We start from the raw sequence: 19,056 nt of genomic DNA, 5'->3' as shown, positions 1-19,056 counted from the left end.
CCCAACCCTGAGCCCCCTCCCTCACTCTAGCTCCTGGCCAGACCCCACACCCCAACATTTTTTTTTTTTTTTACAGTATTTGGAAAGATTATTAAGTGGGCTGTAGAGATCCTCAGCAATTTTTAAGGGGTCTATAGAAAAATAAGTTAGACTACAAGAACAATCAAGGTACCTCACTTTATTTTCATCTACTTGCTGTTACTGATAGGAGGAGGATGAAGGAAAAAAAGAATGAAAAACGGGTGCAGGGGGAGATAAGAGACGAGTACTTGAGGCACGTTAGAGACTTAACAAATTTATTTCAGCATAAGCTTTCCTGAGCTACAGCTCACCTCATCGGATGTATGCAATGGAAAATAGAGTGGGGAGATTTTATATACACGGAGAACATGAAACAATGGGTGTTACCATACACACTGTAACGAGAGTGATCAGGTTACAGTGTGTCTGGTAACACCCATTGTTTCATGTTCTCTGTGTATATAAAATACCTGATCACTCTCGTTACAGTGTGTATGGTAACACCCATTGTTTCATGTTCTCCGTGTATATAAAATCTCCCCACTCTATTTTCCACTGCATGCATCCAATGAAGTGAGCTGTAGCTCACGAAAGCTTATGCTCAAATTAAATGTATTAAGTCTCTAAGGTGCCACAAGTACTCCTTTTCTTTTTGCGAATACAGACTAACACGGCTGTTACTCTGAAACCTGAAATAAGAGAGAATGTTCTTTTTCTTGGCTGGGTCCCAAGGAGGGACAAACCAACCAACCACAATAGGTGCAGTTGTGATAAACAGATGATGGGCCATTGTGCCCAGTTCTTCTGATCTCCGCTCAGCATGTCTGTCTTATCAGAAGCTTCTCTCCTGGATTTGCTCAGTAAAACAGAAATAGGTCTTTACTATGGGTTTCATATAGACTGTACTTATTGTGATAAGAACATGCTATCAATGTACAGTGTGGGACATATGTTTCAGCTAAGAAGTGCTTACCTTGCAGAACTCTTTTTTTTTTAAACACATATATCTTCAGCCCTCACACTGGTTATTGCTGAATTACACTTGCTAAAAGTATCTGACAGCAGCACGTGGAAGAAAATGGTTGGTCTGTCACTGCATACACCTCTCAAAAAAAAAAAGGCTTAATTAATGGATTTTGGTGAAAGGTTTTTGTTGTTTTTTAAACGTCACCTCTGACCTAAAAACAAACATGAAAAACATTTCTTTTCAGCCCAAAAGGAGTTTGAGAATGTTATCAATAACTTTAATAATAAATAAAAAGAGAAACTGCAGTTGACATTAGGAGATTCATTTCAGACTTAACTAGGATAACTGCCGCTGTAATGACTGCTGACTTATGGAAATTTTGTTGACGATCCAACTTTGGGCCTATAGTTAGCATAAAATGAATAATAGTTTATATACGCCTCTACAATTAGAGAGGTTAAAAAACTAGCGATGGGCCTAAGCAGAAACTCCAGATCCAAACCTCACCCACAAATTCTTAGGAAATTCATATCCAGACAATAACTTGATTACTGGGATCATATCTAGTAAACAGTATTATTCCACTGCAGTTCAGTCCTTATCAAAGTGTAACATATACATTTCAGATGTTATTGATTAGTAGTTTTTTTTCAATGTTTCTTCTGTCTAGTAATTAGCTGAAAGCCCAGTTACAGAAGATCCCTCTGGCCCTCATCAAATGCATTCACAAGTGTGGTAAATGCAACAGTTTCTTCCACTATAGTAAGTATGCAACACTGGTAAAAAGGACACATTTGCTGAAGAAAGTGTTTTGCACTAACATTTCCTGCCAACACCTTGTGTACTGTGAGGTAAAATATATCCCAAAGACATATGAAGGATACAGAAAAACACTTCTTACAAACTACTAAGATTTAAACAAAACCACCTGAACAAGTGCTTAAACTATCTTCTCACTTTCTTCAATTCAGTGGTACTACAGGGTTCAAAGAACCTGAGAGGTGTTGAATAGGAATTCAGAGCGGACACCACATTTCAGGTTTCAAAGCAAAAAAGTGAGCAGTCCCAAACCAACACTGTACAGCACTGAACCTTTTCAGTAATTAATATTAGAGTCAGAAACAGGCTATAGTCAGCATGAGTATACTTGCACCTGGGGCCATAGAATTGGCTGTGGAGACATTTATGGAAGGGGGCTAACGTCATATAGTTCTTTAGGCCTAGATCCTGCAAAGATTTACATGCGAGCAATTCCACTGAAGACAATAGGTCTACTCATGTGCAGTAAGCAAGAGTCTTGGCAGGATAGGGTCTTAGCCAATAAACTCAAGTTTTTGATCCACAGTCTTAAACACGTATATGCTTAATTTTTTGGGTAGAGATTAATCTGCATATTTCCATATTGCAGTGTTTGTGAAAATTCATCCTACACATTTAAAAAACCAAAATTGCTATCTACTAGTCTACATGTATAAATGGCATCCATCACCTCAGCCCATAGACATATTAAATAGAAATAAAAATAGACATCTGAAAATACTATACAAAATATGGTTCTAAAAGAACCATACACAACTCTCAATATCTGCCACTAAAATGGCCTAGCAGTCAGTTAAAAGTTTGATTGGATATATTTCACACTGCACCCTCAAATGGATCAGGCTTATTTTATATAGGTAAAAGCTTTGTATAAAACCAGAAGCTTCTAAAAACTATTTTAGGCCTTAATGTATATTCAGAGTTATGCAAGTTTAAATAAAGGTGTGACTTTAAACTGTCCCTGTGAAGCTAAGCTAAATCAATATAAACCAGGTTTAAAAATCAAATTAACACAGAAAGGGTTTAGTTCAACTAAATAAGGGAAAAAGTTACAAAAGATTAACATAGATTCCCTACTCCAAGAGCACATTGCCACCATAAAGTGAAAGATCCTAGCAGAGTCCAGATGATGTTTGTTTTGCTTTTGTGTCAGAGGACCCTTTACTGCTCAGGCAGAGTCAGGCTGCTGTGCTAAAATACTTCACAGGTTTTATTTTATGTCCCCCCCAAGATACACTGCATTCCTTTTCCAGTGTGGCCCCATTCATTCTGTTGAGTTTTCCTACCCCTTCAATACTAATCTGGTCCTCTACATTCAGGTTAATCAAATTTTTATATAGAGTAGAGCAGGGGTTCTCAACCTTTTTCTTTCTGCGGCCCCCACCAACATGCTATAAAAACTCCACAGTCCACCCGTGCCACAATACCTGGTTTTCTGCATATAAAAGCCAGGGCCGGTGTTAGGGGGTAGCCACAGGCGCCCCAGCGAAGCTACATTGCTCAGGCTTCAGTTTCAGCCCCAGGTGGTGGGACTCAGAGCCCCAGGTTTTAGTCTCAAGCAATGGGGCTTCGGCTTTCTGCCCTGGACCCCAGCAAGTCTAACACTGGCCCTGCTTGGTGGTGCCCCAGAAACCTGCTCGCGGCCCCCAGGGGTCCCTGGACCCCTGGTTGAGAACCACTGGAGTAGAGAACATTTCTGCTTTAGTGCCTATTGTCAGCCATGATTCTTATTTTGACTGAACATTCTCTGCTCACTTTCCTTTAAAGATAGGTGGAATTATGCCCAGTACGAATACTTAGCACAATGGTATAATGGTTCATCAGGGAGACAACTTTACATACATAATAAATACTACTCTTTCTCTGTTTTACACAATAAATCTCAGAGCACAGACTTGATAAACATTTTTAGGGGAGAAAAGGAGAAGGAAAGAAATTAATGTAAGCTTTTCCAACTTAACTAATTTATATTAGATTTCTTTGAACATAAAGAGTTAAAACATATAGGACATCTTAAAGTTGTTCTAGCCCACTTCCTATTAACACTGGCATTTCAACAGCCTGAGAGTAAATGTACATACTTGTAAAATGCCTGCATAAAAGTTACAAAAGTGTTTGTTTCAATGAAAAAAAGAAGAGGAGTACTTGTGGCACCTATGCATCCGATAAAGTGAGCTGTAGCTCACAAAAGCTTATGCTCAAATAAATTTGTTAGTCTCTAAGATGCCACAAGTCCTCCTGTTCTTTTTGCAGATACAGACTAACACGGCTACTACTCTGAAACCCGTTTCAATCAAGTAAACCAACTCCTGGAAAAAAGAGGACATAAACAGAGTTGAATTTATGGACACAGGCCTTTTTAAAATTAAAGACTTGAAACAGTAGAAGGCAAAAAATATACAATTTGCTTTTTACACCCTCTTTTCATTGCTGTCTTACGGGTTAAACACAAGTTTTCTTTTTGTGAATATATGAAGGATATTTTTGGTAGTTCTATTTTTATGACATCATGGAGTATATATTAAGATTGTCTAAAGATAACCCTTAAAGTGATAAAGGCAGGCACATTTTTTTAGTAAAAAAATCCAGCCTAGTAGGTGTATTTAAAACACAGTTTTCCCTGAATTATATAAAAAACTGGTCCCTTCCAAAATTAAGTCCTCCTAGATACAAGTGCCTAAACACTGTGGAAGATCTTTATGGGCTGCCAGTCCTGTTGCAAACAATTTAACATTGTAGAAATGGTTAACTGCAGACATTTTCATTGTATATTTCACTGAAACCTATTTTCAAGTTTTAATTATTAAAACGAGAAAATCCAAGTATATTAACGCAGAACTGCAGCAATTTTTGTAGTTTTAAACTGAATTTCAGAACTGTTCAAAGAGAATTTTTATACTATACTTGATATAATTAAAAACATAAATTAGATATACATCATTATGCGTTTACCTCTGAATGGTATACTTCAAGAAAAGTTAGTACCATCAGATTTGCCACCTTACAAAATTCTGAATGGTCATTTACCAATGTAGAAAAATTTTCTACTCCCAAAATTAGATAGTTTCAGAAATACGTGCCCTGTTGAGATGGCAAAAAATGGCTTGAGTAGAAGTGATAGGTGTAAAAAATGGTTACAGCGATAATGAAATTTACTAATATCAGCTTATTATTTGAGTGGTAAAGAGGTTACATTCATTTTGAGCTCTGTAGTTTCGTTTTCTTCTTTTGCTGTGCACCTTCTGATTTTCGTTTCTTGGGCTTCACTTGCCTATCTCCCTTTGCTGATTTATCACTATCATCAGTCCAACAAACTTTCTTTTTCCTAGTTATCAATGGCTGTTCATCTTCATTTACTGAAACAAAGCAGAACGTTATTCATCATGAGTATTTAAGTTCAATATTTGAAATCTCTGCTGGCATGAAGTACATATTTATTTCCCCCCATTTAAAAAAGAAATTGAAACAGAATGAGCTCTATAATCTATTTTAGTGGAAGAGAGGAGAGTGCCATGTATGTTACTTGGTATGCAATGTCCAAATATCAAGTGAGCAAGTAAATGTATTTTAGATGGTCATGCAGGACTGCCAAGTAAAAAAATACTGGGCTAGATTTTCTAAGTTAGACCCATGACATTGGGTAAATACATCTGTCCACACCTACACACCTGACATGCAAGTGACCTATTAGAGACGCAAAACTGCATTGAAAATCTGACCCAACAGGTTTAAGAACCAGTGCACAGCATACTGCCAGTCAAAACCAGTACCCTAAAAGCCTGAGCATTTTATTTACCTAAATATTACCACATTAATTCTTACTTAAAGGTGCTTAGAGAACACTGCAGAAAATTAAGATTTTGGTCAGACTAGCTGTGACCCTCAGAACACCCCAATGCCAGATGGCCAGGGCCTCCCTGGCATATAAAAGTAAATCTCAGCTGGCCTGACCAGCTCAATGAACTTCACACACTTGTCATAATATTAATTTAAAAGGTATCTTGTAGTGTATCACTGGAAAACCAATAACCCTGCTGGTCATTAATATCACTGTGAAATGTGTGCAACCAGTGGTTCTCAAACTTTAGTATTGGTGACCTCTTTCACATAGCAAGCCTCTGTTTGTGACCCCCCTTTTAAATTAAACACACTTTTTTACATATGTAACACCATTATAAATGCTGGAGGCAAAGTGGGGCTTGAGGTGGAGGCTGATAGCTTGCGACCCCCCATGTAATAACCTCATGACTCCAGAGAGGTCCCGACCCCCAGTTTGAGAACCCCTGCTGTAAGCAGACAAAAGAGAAAGGCCAACACCTCTTTGGCTCAACTGCAGATTGAACCAGGTGTGACAAGGACAATGAGCCATTCATTTGCATCAGAGATTGCAAGAATATCATTTGCATTGTAAATCTCAGGAAACTGAGAAATTGACACGGCATCGGGTCCCTGGTGGAGACAGAATGTTGAGCCCCCAGGAAGGCTTCTTGGCTTTGAAGACAAAGACAAACTTTGGAGATATAAGGAGTTGCGACAAGACTTTGGGATATTCATCACCCAAGACAGCAAAGAAGCCAGCGCTTTGTATCTATGAAAGATGGGTCCTCCTGTTACAAGAGGCTGCAAAATGCTGACAAAAGAACTACGTTACGCAAAAGCCATATCTTGCTAGAATTAAGTTGTCAACACTGGAAAGTGTGTTCTTTTTGTTTTGTTTGTAGCCCTTTCAGACCTCTTTCACTTTTGTTTGAAATCACTTAAATCTATGTTTTTTGTTAATAAACTTATTCTCCGTTTTACTACGAACCATTTGTGCTGTGTATTATGGTGGAGTGCGATCCCCCCAGCTGAGCTGACAAGCTGTTTTGTGTACTGGCTTTTTGGAGGCAGCGAACTTGCTGTTATCTCTGTGAGTGTCCAGTAAGAGGGACTGGACACTGTAGGGGAGATGGTTTTGGGGAGACTTGGGACTGGAAGGTTGTTGAGTCACCCTACAAGGAGCAACTGGACTGGTGGAAGCCAGGGTGAGACCATTATACTATAGCATGCTGCTGGTGTCAAGGCTCTGAACCAAAGCTGCACTCTAGAGGCACCCAGGGTTACAGGGCAAACAGTGACAGAACCCATTAGTGGTCTGGGTGGACATCCAAAGTGTCAGACTGGCATGTTTCAATAATACAGTCAGCAAGTAGTGTCATGTGTATTTGAGAAAACTGTATATTTTTAGCTGGGAAAACTTAATCCTTCAAGTGGGTTCCATTTGGAAAGTGATTCTGCAAAATGCCGTTATATGGTTGCTTATTTATTGCGTCTTCAGTAGTTCTGGCATTACTGCTCCAGACTGAGCCCTGGTCTACAGTGGGGGGGGCGGGGGGAATCGATCTTAGTTACACAACGTAGCTGAAGTCGACGTACTTAGACCTACTCTCCGCGGTGTCTTCACTATGGTAAGTCAACTGCTGCCGCTATTCCGTTGACTCCACTTGCACCCCTCGCAGTGGCAGAGTACAGGAGTCAACAGGAGAGCTCTCGTGGGTCGATTTATCGTGTCTAGACTAGATGGGATAAATCAACCCCTCCTGGATTGATCGCTGCCTGCCGATCTGGCGGGTAGTGTAGATATACCCTAAGAGAGTATTAGGCCAGAAAGTTTGCACCGTCTATCAGTATGATGCCCTAAATAAGTGCTATCATATCCTTTAGTTTTAACAGCACCACATTCATCCACAAAACATGCAATAAAAACTCCTACCTGCTCTCGTATTTTCTATTTTCTCACTATATTAATAGCACCTAAATAGGACTTATTTTCAACATAAAATAATCAGGATCCACCTCTGTTACCATAAGAAGAGGTTGCAGCGTTGTCAGGGTTCTCTTTGGTTTCTGAAGTTCTGTCTAGCCATACTGCTAGACATGTAAGCCTGGCTTTGGTATTGACTTCACATAGCAAAGATGGGCTATCCTGGATCTGAGGAAAATATAGAAACAGATTCATTAAAAGGTTATTTCAATATAGTTTAAGTCACTTAACCTGTACATCTACTTTTAAGGCTTTATATCTCCATGCCAAAACTGTTAACTGTAGTTTTGTAATGCTGTCAGACAGATGGCTGCCTTAAGGGTACATCTTGAGGGGCAAGACAGGTGTGTTTTTTAATTACATTGGTTCCACTGAGAGAGCTCAACACAACTCAAATCATTAGTTGGCTGGCTGTAGCCTGGGTGAATCTTGGCTACAACAAAGCTTGCTAGTCTGCAACTTAATGTGGCTCAATGGTGTTAAGCTAATATGACTGAAATATATCCCACCCCCAGTTTATTTCCTCAAATACAGGGTTACAACTGGTTACAAGTAACATGGTTCAGTGTATGTGCACACAGCAGCTTTTCTGTGATCACAATCACATTTGTGTATCTATATCTACCATACTGCTTAACTGTGTTTGTATCAGTGCACTTTGGGACAATCTGGGCAAACATTCCATAATATCTCATCAAGACAAAGTGTGTCCTGAGGGGACACGCAATAGCAGCCCATGAAGCACTGCACTTTGGAATGTCCTACCACACAGAGAGCTGGGAGGAGGAAGGAGCAGGCCCACCAGTTACGTAAACATGTTTAGGACAGCTGCTCTTTGGGGGAAAAAGCATGCTGAACCAGTAACAGTAAAACAACCACGTGCCAGCCTTGGTCTCTGGCTGAAGCCAAACAAACACTGTTAGCTGCCATGGTTGCTGAGCTTTAACAATATTGTTTGAATCTTGGAATGTGAACTTCTTGGATCAGGGATTGTCTTTTGTGTCATTTGTACAGTGCCTAACACAATGAAGCCCTCTTTGCGGTCCTTAAGTGCTACAGTAATAACAATAATGATGAAAAAAAGTGAGGACACAACCCACAATTAGAGCCAACCAAGGCAATAATTGGCTACAAACTTGGTTAAAAATTGTAGTGAGAACGGGGCCTATCACATTTCAGTGAAGAATGAATAATTTATAAACCATGGCTAACTACAGTTACTAAAACTGTTCACCTTTTGCATCCTGGGAAAACGCATTCGGATAAAAATGCAAAAGACACATTCTGAAGTGATTTTTTTTTCTGCTTCGTCAAAAAATAAAATGTTTGAATGAACACTGGAATAAAAGTGCTCAATATAAAATTGAAATGCCTGGTGTATCACCATCTTTGATTTTTTTCAGTCAAGACTGTATTTTTCCCCTCTTGAACACAAAAAGTAAATAATATATTTTGCGTTTTTAAAGAATGGTGTTAGTCACCAACATTACAAAAGATTATAGTAACCACCAAAGCATAAAAGATTGATTAGGAAGCTATAAGAGTGGCCAGTTAGAAATCAGGGAGAGCATAACCTTGCACGAGATGGAGGGTGAAGTTACTTGAGAATTTCAGAGATTTTTTTTTAAATCACCACTAAAAATTAGAAGTTTTAAAGTTATGGTAAGAGGAATTGATAGCCAAAAGATCTAAGTGCGCATATATATATACAAAAATTTGCCGATAAACATGGTGTGGAGGAAGTTCATAATTTCTAGTTTGCAAACAGGTTTATTCAATATTTAAAAATAATTTATAAATGCATGTGTGACACTGCACCCCATATTCTTCACCATGATATTATTATGATACGATTATGACATAATCATAATGATTTTTTGCAAGATAAGTCATGTGAGGTGTCATTGGAAAGGTTATAGTTTGCTGAATATGATTATCCTATTTGTATGCATGTTTCATTTTTGTATCCAAAGTTATTAATATTGACTATATATCTATTTCACATGTAGCTATTCCTGGGCAACACCTACTAGGTAAAATGCTGTCAGTCTAGATAGCTGGCTGGCAAGGGCCCATTCAGGTTAATGAGCCATTAAGAAGAAACAACAGGCCTTAGGAGACGCTTATCTCCCACCTGGAGAGCCTTCCTGAGGACACTACAGACAGCCTCCGAGTAATGGCTGCTGTGACAGGGACATCTGACCAGGTCACCTGGTGCTGGTCTCCACCTTGGGATACCAGTATTTTTCCATTGACTGGCATGGGGAAACAAATTCTGAAACAGGGGAGTGACATCATCTTGGTTCTTCACTGACTCCCAACCCAAGAAGACTCCTGGAAACACCTAACAAAGACTGAGCTGGGGGAAGTGCTGGACCCAGGATAAAGGGATTTTTAGCCTGTGAATGGAACATCTGGGGATTCCAAGCTATAAACTAGTACAGCTTGCCCCCTAAGAATCTGCAGCCTGCTTGTATCATCACTGAGGGTGAGAATTTGCTATTCATATCCAATCTCTTTAGTTTAGTATATTAAGCTTAGTTTGTGTTTTTGTTTATTTGCAACGTAATCTGCTTTGATCTGTTTGCTATCCCTTATAATCATTTAATCTGTCTTTTTCAGTCAATAAACTTGTTTTTGCTGTATCTAAAACCAGTGTGTGGGAGTCATAACTCAGGGCATAAAGCTATTTTATATTCCTGTCCACATTGAGGGACGGGTCGAATTTCAAGAGCTTACGCTGTACAGTTCCCTGCATAGCGCAAGATGGTATAATTTTGGGTTTACACTTCAGAGAGGGTGCATGCTTGAGTAGCTGGGAAGTTCCCTAAATGAAGCATTCCCATGCAGGGCTGATCACAGCATCTGCATGTAACTGCAGCTGGGTGTGTCCATACCTGTATGTGTGCTGGTGAAAGTGCAGGCTGGAGCCTGGAGAGAGAGCTTGTCACAGCAATATAGTGTAAAGGGAGCCCAGGCTGGTGGGTCGGGGGGCTGCTGTGGTACCCTAGTTCCAGGAGGTACCCCGGTGGGGGAACCCGGCACAGCATGCTTTTTAAAAACCTAATGTTCACTTGTAAATTAGTTCTCCACAATTTTTCCATGAGTTGTTAATGTACTAACCTTATCGAGTTCAAGATTCCACAATTTAATGTATCCATCACTGGATGCAGTAATTATAACCTGTAGTCCTTCTTTTTCAAAACTGTAGATGTCTTTTATTCTAGAACAAAATATAATACCTGGATACTTAATAGCATGACAGGTGGCTTCAACTAATAAGGACAGATGGTAAGAAGTTGTCAGAAATTAAAAATCAAGAGAGAACATTCTACATGTCATATAGAGAGCCACAAACTATGGATGCTTCATGTGAATATTTTTGATTCAGGCATGTAAGATACAGTTCATGCACAAGACTAATCTGTTTTGTATTCTGCCATTTGGAGCAATATGTGCCTTTGAAAAATTCATGTTGAGGGCTGTTAGGACCCTGATTCAGGAAAGCATGTAAGTGCTTAATTTTAAGCACATGCTGAACACCCATTGACATCAACCGCACTTTAGCATATGATTAAGTGCTCTGCTGAATTGGCACCAAAATTAAGACAGAGTACTAGATATTTCTTTAACGATAAAAGGAACATATAAGACTTCCTTTTTACTGGCTTGGAGTCCAACTGTGCTATTTTACATGGGTGTCTGTTTGGACACCAGTGCAAAATTATAAATTGGTAACAGCCTCTTAGTCAATGCTTATGGGGATTCAGTAAAGATTAAAAGACTCCTCAGGCCATTTTTAAAATTTTTATTTACAGATTTAAAGACCAGAAGGGACCACTGTGATCATCTTGTCTGACCGCTTATATAACAAAGGCCATAACTTTCCCCAAAATAATTCCTAGAGCACATCTTTTAGAAAAACATCCAATCTAAAAATTAGCATTGATGGACAACTGTTTGTTAGTATCTGGTGTTGAGCAAGACTCATGACTGCTTTGTGGAGAAGACCAGGAAAAGGTGCAGACACTACCAAAACAACTAAGTACTGGTACATGTTTGTCAAAACACCTGTGTGGACATTGTGGCTTGGGCTGGAGATCGGGTTCCCAAACTTGAGGGTTGAGGTGGACTTCAGACCCTGACCATGTCAAAGCAACCTCTACACGGCTATGTTTAGTACGCTAGCGCGAGCCCCGCTACCATAGGTCTGTTGTCCTGAGCTGAAAGACTCACTCCCACAATAAGTGTAGACGTACCCACTGTGTTTTAGAACAGAAGTACATTCTTCCAGTGCAATTTGTTCCACCTCTTTTTCTGCTGTCTCCATCCTTTCTTGGCAATTTATACTTCAAACACACCTCCCTCTCCTTTCTTACATGCTTTGACTATCAGTGAAATATTGAACAATATAGATGATTAAATCATTATTATTGGGCATCTAAGCTAAGACCATTTAGATGAACGGAGCAGTTCACACCTCTCTAAGCTATAATATGCCTGCACCTGCAGAGAACTGGAAACATCTCTGCATTGGTTTACATTTGTTTCGCTTGTTTTCAAGGTTCTCTCCTCAACCACAAGGGCTTGAAATTTTAATTAAAACAAAAACAAGAGTAAGCTGAGATTCTGGAGAATAAGATAAAAAAATGCTAAGTACCATTTGGCATCCTGGTGCCAAGGATAGATTAGAAATGAAAAACCTGAAATCCTTACCACTGTTAAAAAGTAGTTCCTCGAGAACTGATTTGAGGCATACTGGTGGGACAAAATAGGTAATTCTGCAATTCTTGTGCTGTGCTGAAACTATTTTATGGATAAAAATTCAGAATCTGGAGGTATAAATCCATTTCTCTTTAGAATACATCCACGAAAGATGTGAGCGCAAACTCTTGTTGGAAAATATTGACATGGCAATTTAAAATCACATACACACAGCATACTGTATTTAACATATATAAAAAGACTTGCTTACATATTTTCCATTTTGCTGTCCTTCCTCCCAAGGCTTTTATATGGTATGTGGATAGTCCCTTCCACCTGATAAGGGGCTGACATGGATCCATCCAGACCACATTATTGTCAAAATCATCATATATTCAGTGGGTAGGTATTAAAATAAATTTCACACCGGGATTCCTTGATGTTTCATATAAAAAGAGGTGTACACTCACACTCAGTGAGAATGCACAAATCTGTATTGAATTTGCAACTCAGTACATCAGAAACAAGGCAGTCTACTTTCTATTTTAAAAATAAAAATAAACTGTATTAAGCCAAGATGTTCTGAATGCTGCCACTAACCAGGTAGTAGTGTGTATTCAACACTGCCATAAATTTTAAAACAATTTAACAGGACAAATATAAAATACCTGTTTTCATGAGCTTTAAATTCACAAAGGCACTTTTGTGAGTCACAATCGTACAGTCTTATAACTTCATCATCTCCGGCAATAGCAAGAACAGAATCCTTGAAGACAAAGAGAAGAAAATGCAGATGAGGCTAAAGTAATTCAAACAAGTTAGCTTTCCACCCCCTTCTTTTATGTACTTACTGTTATAAATCTAACTGAAGAAATTCTTTTCTCAGTTGTGATGGCACCACTGACAGATGCTGTTTCAAGTTTGTAGACATCCACTTTATTAGTTACGACCACCACATACTTCTCTCCACTAGGAGACCATTTAACTATGTGTGCATCTGAACAATTTTAAGTAAAAAACAACCAGAAAGAATGTAAGTTTTGCCTTAATAATAATTTTAAAACTCTGAATCTCATTCTCGACATCTTCACTCTGCAATCTTTAACATGCAATGTATATGACCCCAATCCTGCAAATATTTATGCCAATGCTTAATTTATTATCAGGAGTAGTACTATTAACTTCAATGATACTCATAGTAGTAAACATAAGCATGTGCGTTTGCAGGATAGAGGATTATATTACCACCCGGAAGGGGAAATCATATCAAATCTTCATATTTACTGGAATAAATCTACTCGTAGCAAAACAGATTTTTAAAAACATTGTTAGGTCCCAAAATTTAGGTTTTGTAAAAACAAGCTTTTACAAAACCCTACCAAAAATCAATGTTCCAAAGAACTAAAACCAGAAACTTCCGATAAAGAGTTCTATTTTAAAAGAAACATTTTTCTGTAGTCTTTGCAACCCAAATTCATATTAGCGCATAAGAATCTAAAAGTGAGAATCTTTAGAAACTGTCCAGTCGATTTTTAATGTCCAAGCTGAAATAAATACAGAAAGTAAACAAGGAACACAAATACTACTACTACCACTAACAGAATAAATAGCAAATTATTTTTTTTAATTTTTCCGTTTTGATCATCTAAAGTGTTACAATTAAAAGGGGTACAGAAAAAAAAAAAAGATTTTTAGCCTTATTTCTTTGAGGAAAGAAATAAGATTTCTGCTGTAGTATTACTATACCCTGTCCATTGCAATTTCTGTATTCAGGACATGCGCCTCTGATCTTTAGTAAAAGGTAGAGCAGAGTGAATTAATTAAAAAGTCAAACATTTGCAAGTCAAAGGCTACCCTAATGTAACTTTTAAACAAATATGCACATACACAAAAGGAACTCATCTAATTTTAGTTTTAATAAATATTTTGCAGATTAGATTGACACACTCACTTTGCTTCAGATTTTTGATGAAGGCAGATCGTCCTTCTACAAGATTCCATGTTCTGTAAAATACCAAAAAGGGATTGAATATGCATCACTTAAAATAGCACAGAGAAATTAAAGTACCATTTACTAACCATTGGTAAGGCTATGTTTTTTAGTCATGGGTATTTTTAGTAAAAAAGTCATGGACAGATCATGGACAGTAAACAAAAATGAATGGCCTGACTTGTCCATGACTTGTACTTTATACTCCTGACTAAATCTTGGGTGCTCTGGAGGTGGGGCTTTGGGGGCGCCACGAGTGCTCTGGGACTGCTGCAGGTGTTGGGAGGGGAAGGGGGGCGGGAGCAGCATGTGGCCGGGGACCCCGTTCACACAGCCCAGGACCACTGCTGGTGCTCAGGGGAGGGGAGGAAAAGGAGGGGCAGCACAGCCCGGGACTGCCACTGGCGCGCAACGGGGCGGGGGAAAGGGGGTGGCAGCATGTGCCTGGGACTGCTGCTGGCGCTGTTCTTTAAAAGAATATTTTAAAATGCTGGTGCTATTTTTAAAAATGTAACAGTCTGCACTCCTGTCTAGAGCAGGCCATCCAGTCCTCCTCCCAACACCAATCTCTTAGCTTTGTATTCTTCCCTGAAAGGTTGGCACTTGTTCCACATGCAACTGACATCACTCTTGAGGCTAACAGAAGACATCAATCTAGCAGTTTGATAAAGGTGGGCTTCCCTACTCCTTTGGGTTAAAAGGCCAGTTTTGTATACTACAGAGTCAACAGGATGAATATTAACTCTTTAATATTTCAATGGAGCTAAGAGGAAATTTCAAAGTGCTAGGTACAACTACACTATAGAAACTTCACAAGTATAGCTAGATTACCATAACTATGTTGGCATGACCCCCTAGTATTGATGCAGACTTGATTGATGGAACGCCTCCTCCCTGAATGATGGTGGCTACGTTGACGGAAGCCCTCTTCCATCAACATAGCTGCATCTACGCTGGGGGTTAGGTTGGCATAGCTAAATCGGTCAGAGGTGTGTGGGGTTTTTTTAGAATCCCTGACTGACATAGCTATGATGACCTAATTTAAGTGTAGGCTAAGGCACAGAGGTACTAAGTGAAATTAAAAGGTACATATTGATAGACCAGGAATCCTGCAAGTGTGAAAACATACACAGTTACATAGGTTAACTGACAGCAGCATCACAGATGCTTCCCTGATCGTTGCTTCACAATCTAGCCCCAGTGTATAATCCTTTCTCATAATTCAATGAGATCATTTAGTAAATTTCACTAAATAAGATTTTCAGCCAATTTTGACTCACCTTAATGTTTTGTCGGTTCCTACTGACAAAGCTAATTTTCCAGATGGGTGAATAGAAAGAGATGTCACATGCCCCCTAATAAAGTCAACAACAAAAAAAGTTAATCATGTATTTTCTTTGTCACATAAATAACCAAAAATATCTAAAAAGAAGCAGTTCAGAAGACTCACTTATGTGCTTTAATGGATTTCAGACATTCCCATCTCTTTGTGTCCCAAATACAAATTAATCCATCTTCTGCTCCACTTAATAAGTGTGCATTCCCATAGAACTCCAGGCAAGTTATCGTGCCTACAGATCAAGATCAGCACTATTAATCTACATTATGACATCTTGAATAAAAATACTACACAAAAAATAGTTTTATATAAAACGTCAAGATATTCACTTAAAGACATGCTAATATTTTAAAACTTAATTGCATAATTTCCAATAAAGTCACACACATGAAATTATATTTTGAAGTTCAAAATGAAAGTCACTTAAATTGTTTTCATTTTGCATCACACCTATAACACAGATACCTTTTTACATAATACATGTCTAGGAATTACAACACTGTAAGCACACCTCATACATAATTTGCAAAACTAACGCATGCACAAAACATGCAGCAATACCTCTGTATCTGTGAAAGAACAGACTGCTTCCAGCATCCAAACATGCCAGCCTTTTGTTCTACTTGTTAGATGAAACCTGGCTTACTTACTACATATTTCTTCATAAAAATAAGTTTAATTACCATATTTAAAAATCACTGATGCCCCTCTCTTGTCCTTGTCTGTAGTAGCATACAATTTTGAATTCTGTCTGATCCCTCACTCTCTAACGTAAGTCACATATGCATTTAATAATTCCTTAATCCATTTCAAATGTATCTCAACTAAGGCACCATTAAAAATTGACAGTTCTCTGTTACAGAAACACACCCATTAGTAAATCATGTAATTAATACCTCTAAAAAGAAAAGTTCCCTTACCATTATGATGAAGCAATGCCCCATGTTCTATCTTCTTTTTCATGTCATATATTTGGATCGTTTCATCTCTGCTACCAGTGACTACATATCTGTTATTCACAGCTACTGCTGATAATGAGGCAGTGTGGGCATGATGGGTAAAGTCAGGGATAGGCATCCAGTTCTGAAAACAAAATATAAAATGAACCTTTTTTGAAACACAACCAGTGTGATATGTTCTAACTTGCCTATGATCAGATTATAAATATCACAGTATAAGACTAATTTTGAAATAGCAAAAACTAGCCATGTTCATTTTGCTAAACATACAAAAACGTTCTATTCTGTTACAAATCTAATGGGAACCTGTGAAGGATGTTTCCTAGTGGTCACTGTGTGACTAGACCATCAACCTAACAACTCAGATGTATTGCTCTAAAGAAGCAACAAACTCAGAAGACCAAGGAGGAAGCAGCAGAACATACTAAGCTTTTGGCTAAGAGAATGAGGGAGGTCAAAGACAAACGCCAAGAGCAGATAGCTAAGAGACGACGACTATCCTCATTGAGGGCCTCTACATCTAAATCTGAGTCAAGCCAAAAGTAAAACATGTAAATGATTAAGAAAATAAATCTTTTATGGTGACCAAAACCCTCCCCACAACTTCTCCACTCTCCAGAGCTTCCCTTGTGACTAGTGATGCAGATGGATTGGTGCTGTGTGGAAAAAGGTTCTACCGTTTCCAGAAGAAAGAGACAAGTTGAGGCTCTTAGGAAAATCCAAGCCAGTCCTCCCCTTTCTCCTTCAGTACTTTGGCAATAACTGCCTAGGAAGGAGTACTGCGGAAAGGAATCAAGGGGTTATTCAGTGGATCACAAGCTAAATGAGAGTCAACAGTAACACTGTTGCAAAAAAAGCAAACATCATTCTGGGATGTATCATCAGGACTGTTGTAAGCAAGACATTAGAAGTGATTCTTCCAATCTACTCAGTGCTGATAACACCTCAACTGTGTCCAGTTCCGGGAGATACATTTCAGGAAAAAAGTGAACAAATTGGAAAAAGTCCAGCGGAGAATAACAAACATTATTAAAGGTCTAAAAAAATGTAACCTGTGAGGAAAGATTGGAAAAACTGGGTTTGTTTAGTTTGGAGAAAAGTAGACTGGGGGGATGAGGGGATGATAACAGTTTTCAAATACATAAAAGATTGTTACAAGGAGGAGGTGAAAAATTGTTCTCCTTAACCTCTGAGGATAGGACAAGAAGCAATGGGTTTACATTGTAGCAAGGGAGATTTAGGCTGGACATTAAGAAAAACGGGAGGTTGTGGGATCTTTGTCAATGGAGGTTTTTAAGAACAGGTTAGCCAAACACCTGTCGGGAATGGTCTAGTTATTATTTTGTCCTGCCTTGAGTGCAGAGAACAGGACAAGCTGACATACTGAGGGCCCTTCCAGTCCTACACTTCTATGATTCTATATTCTTGACATCTCCCTCTCCACCCTTACTATGCAGTCTTGATGCTTCCTTGGGTAGCTGAAGTAGAGGTGATAAACTGTGGAACTAATGTGCCATTAGTTGCAATCACACAGTTCATTCTGCAGGTATATTCCACCCCGCTGTGTCTGTCTTTTCTAGTTAGGGTGTAAACGCTTCAGAACACAGACCATCTAGTGTTCTATGTCTGGGCAATGCCCAGCAAAACAGAGCCCCATTCTGGGTTGGTTGTTAGGTATTAAGGACCGGAATAAACGTACTAAATAATAATCATAACAAGTGTGGCGCTCTGTGCCCCTCTAGAGGTAGCTGGGCCAAAGAGAGCGTGGCTATGCCTACTGCAGCCGGGTAACTCGGGCGGCAAAGGCTCCTGCTTTTAGAGCCCCGCAGGGGACAAGGCCCCCAGGCATGCGGAGTTGCACCAGCATGCGGCTGGGTCCAGGGGCAGGGAGGGCTGGCAAGGAGCTGGCGACGGGCAGCGAGAGCGAGGCGCAGTGTTGGCTGCTTGTAGCGGGCACCAGGCAGAGCTCCCGGCACCCCCTGCTGCAAGCCGGGCCCCGGCGCTGATCAGATCAGCTGCGAGCAGCCCCGCCCGGCCCGGCTCACAGCTCGCTCCAAGCGCTCACCGCACCGGCCCCGGCCGCGAGCGCCCAGCAGGGGGAACCCCTCGGCGTCGCGGGCGCGCGGAACCACCCTGCTTAAAGCCCGCGTGGAGGCGAGCAGCGGCCGGGCGCGCGCGCGCACACCTCCGGGGTAAGTTACTGGGGGGGCCCCCAGCAGCTGCCGCCCCGGCGCCGTTACCTCCGCCGGCCGCACCGCGAACCCGAAAAGAATCTGCTCGTAACAGCCGCCGACTAGCTCCATCTCCCCGCCGCGACCCGGGTCTTCCTTCCCCCACGCTCGGAGGCGACGCCTGGGGTCCTTCCAGCCACCCGTCGCAGGGGCTGGCCACGCACTGCCTGAGCCGGAATTGACAACGCCCGGACACCCCCGAGCCCGAAGCCCACCCCTCGGG

At 40.1% G+C, this 19,056-nt stretch overlaps 1 protein-coding gene across 4 annotated transcripts; it reads right to left on the bottom strand.

Moving 5' to 3' along the window:
• Positions 1-3,653: 3,653 nt before the first annotated feature.
• PAK1IP1 (PAK1 interacting protein 1) lies at positions 3,654-18,962 on the bottom strand. 4 transcript variants are annotated; one of them, XM_077810626.1, is made up of 10 exons: positions 18,843-18,962; positions 16,564-16,726; positions 15,755-15,875; positions 15,585-15,659; positions 14,266-14,318; positions 13,166-13,311; positions 12,983-13,080; positions 10,734-10,833; positions 7,643-7,778; positions 3,654-5,163 (listed from the first exon to the last, which is right to left on the bottom strand). In XM_077810626.1, exons 1-10 carry the CDS (start codon positions 18,903-18,905, stop codon positions 5,003-5,005), a joined length of 1,116 nt encoding a protein of 371 aa, XP_077666752.1. In that variant the 5' UTR covers positions 18,906-18,962; the 3' UTR covers positions 3,654-5,002. The 4 variants fall into 4 exon arrangements, with proteins under 4 accessions (XP_077666752.1, XP_077666753.1, XP_077666754.1 ...); XM_077810627.1 differs by having other exon boundaries at positions 7,652-7,778; XM_077810628.1 differs by having other exon boundaries at positions 18,788-18,926.
• Between the last annotated feature and the right edge of the window lie 94 nt (positions 18,963-19,056).

The sequence above is a fragment of the Eretmochelys imbricata genome, chromosome 2, assembly GCF_965152235.1.
Source record: "Eretmochelys imbricata isolate rEreImb1 chromosome 2, rEreImb1.hap1, whole genome shotgun sequence".
Classification (NCBI taxonomy): domain Eukaryota; kingdom Metazoa; phylum Chordata; order Testudines; family Cheloniidae; genus Eretmochelys; species Eretmochelys imbricata.
Note: the sequence above shows the minus strand (reverse complement) of the source record. Positions and strands in the feature narration are given on the sequence as shown.

Excerpts from the sequence above, each read along its gene's own strand:
- PAK1IP1 (XM_077810626.1), bottom strand. The coding sequence starts at position 18,905 with ATGGAGCTAGTCGGCGGCTGTTACGAGCAGATTCTTTTCGGGTTCGCG. Across the intron at positions 15,876-16,563 it reads GGCATTGCTTCATCATAATG|GCACGATAACTTGCCTGGAG; the intron begins GTAAGGGAACTT and ends CTTGATCTGTAG. Across the intron at positions 5,164-7,642 it reads CTCTTCTTATGGTAACAGAG|TAAATGAAGATGAACAGCCA; the intron begins GTGGATCCTGAT and ends GCTTTGTTTCAG.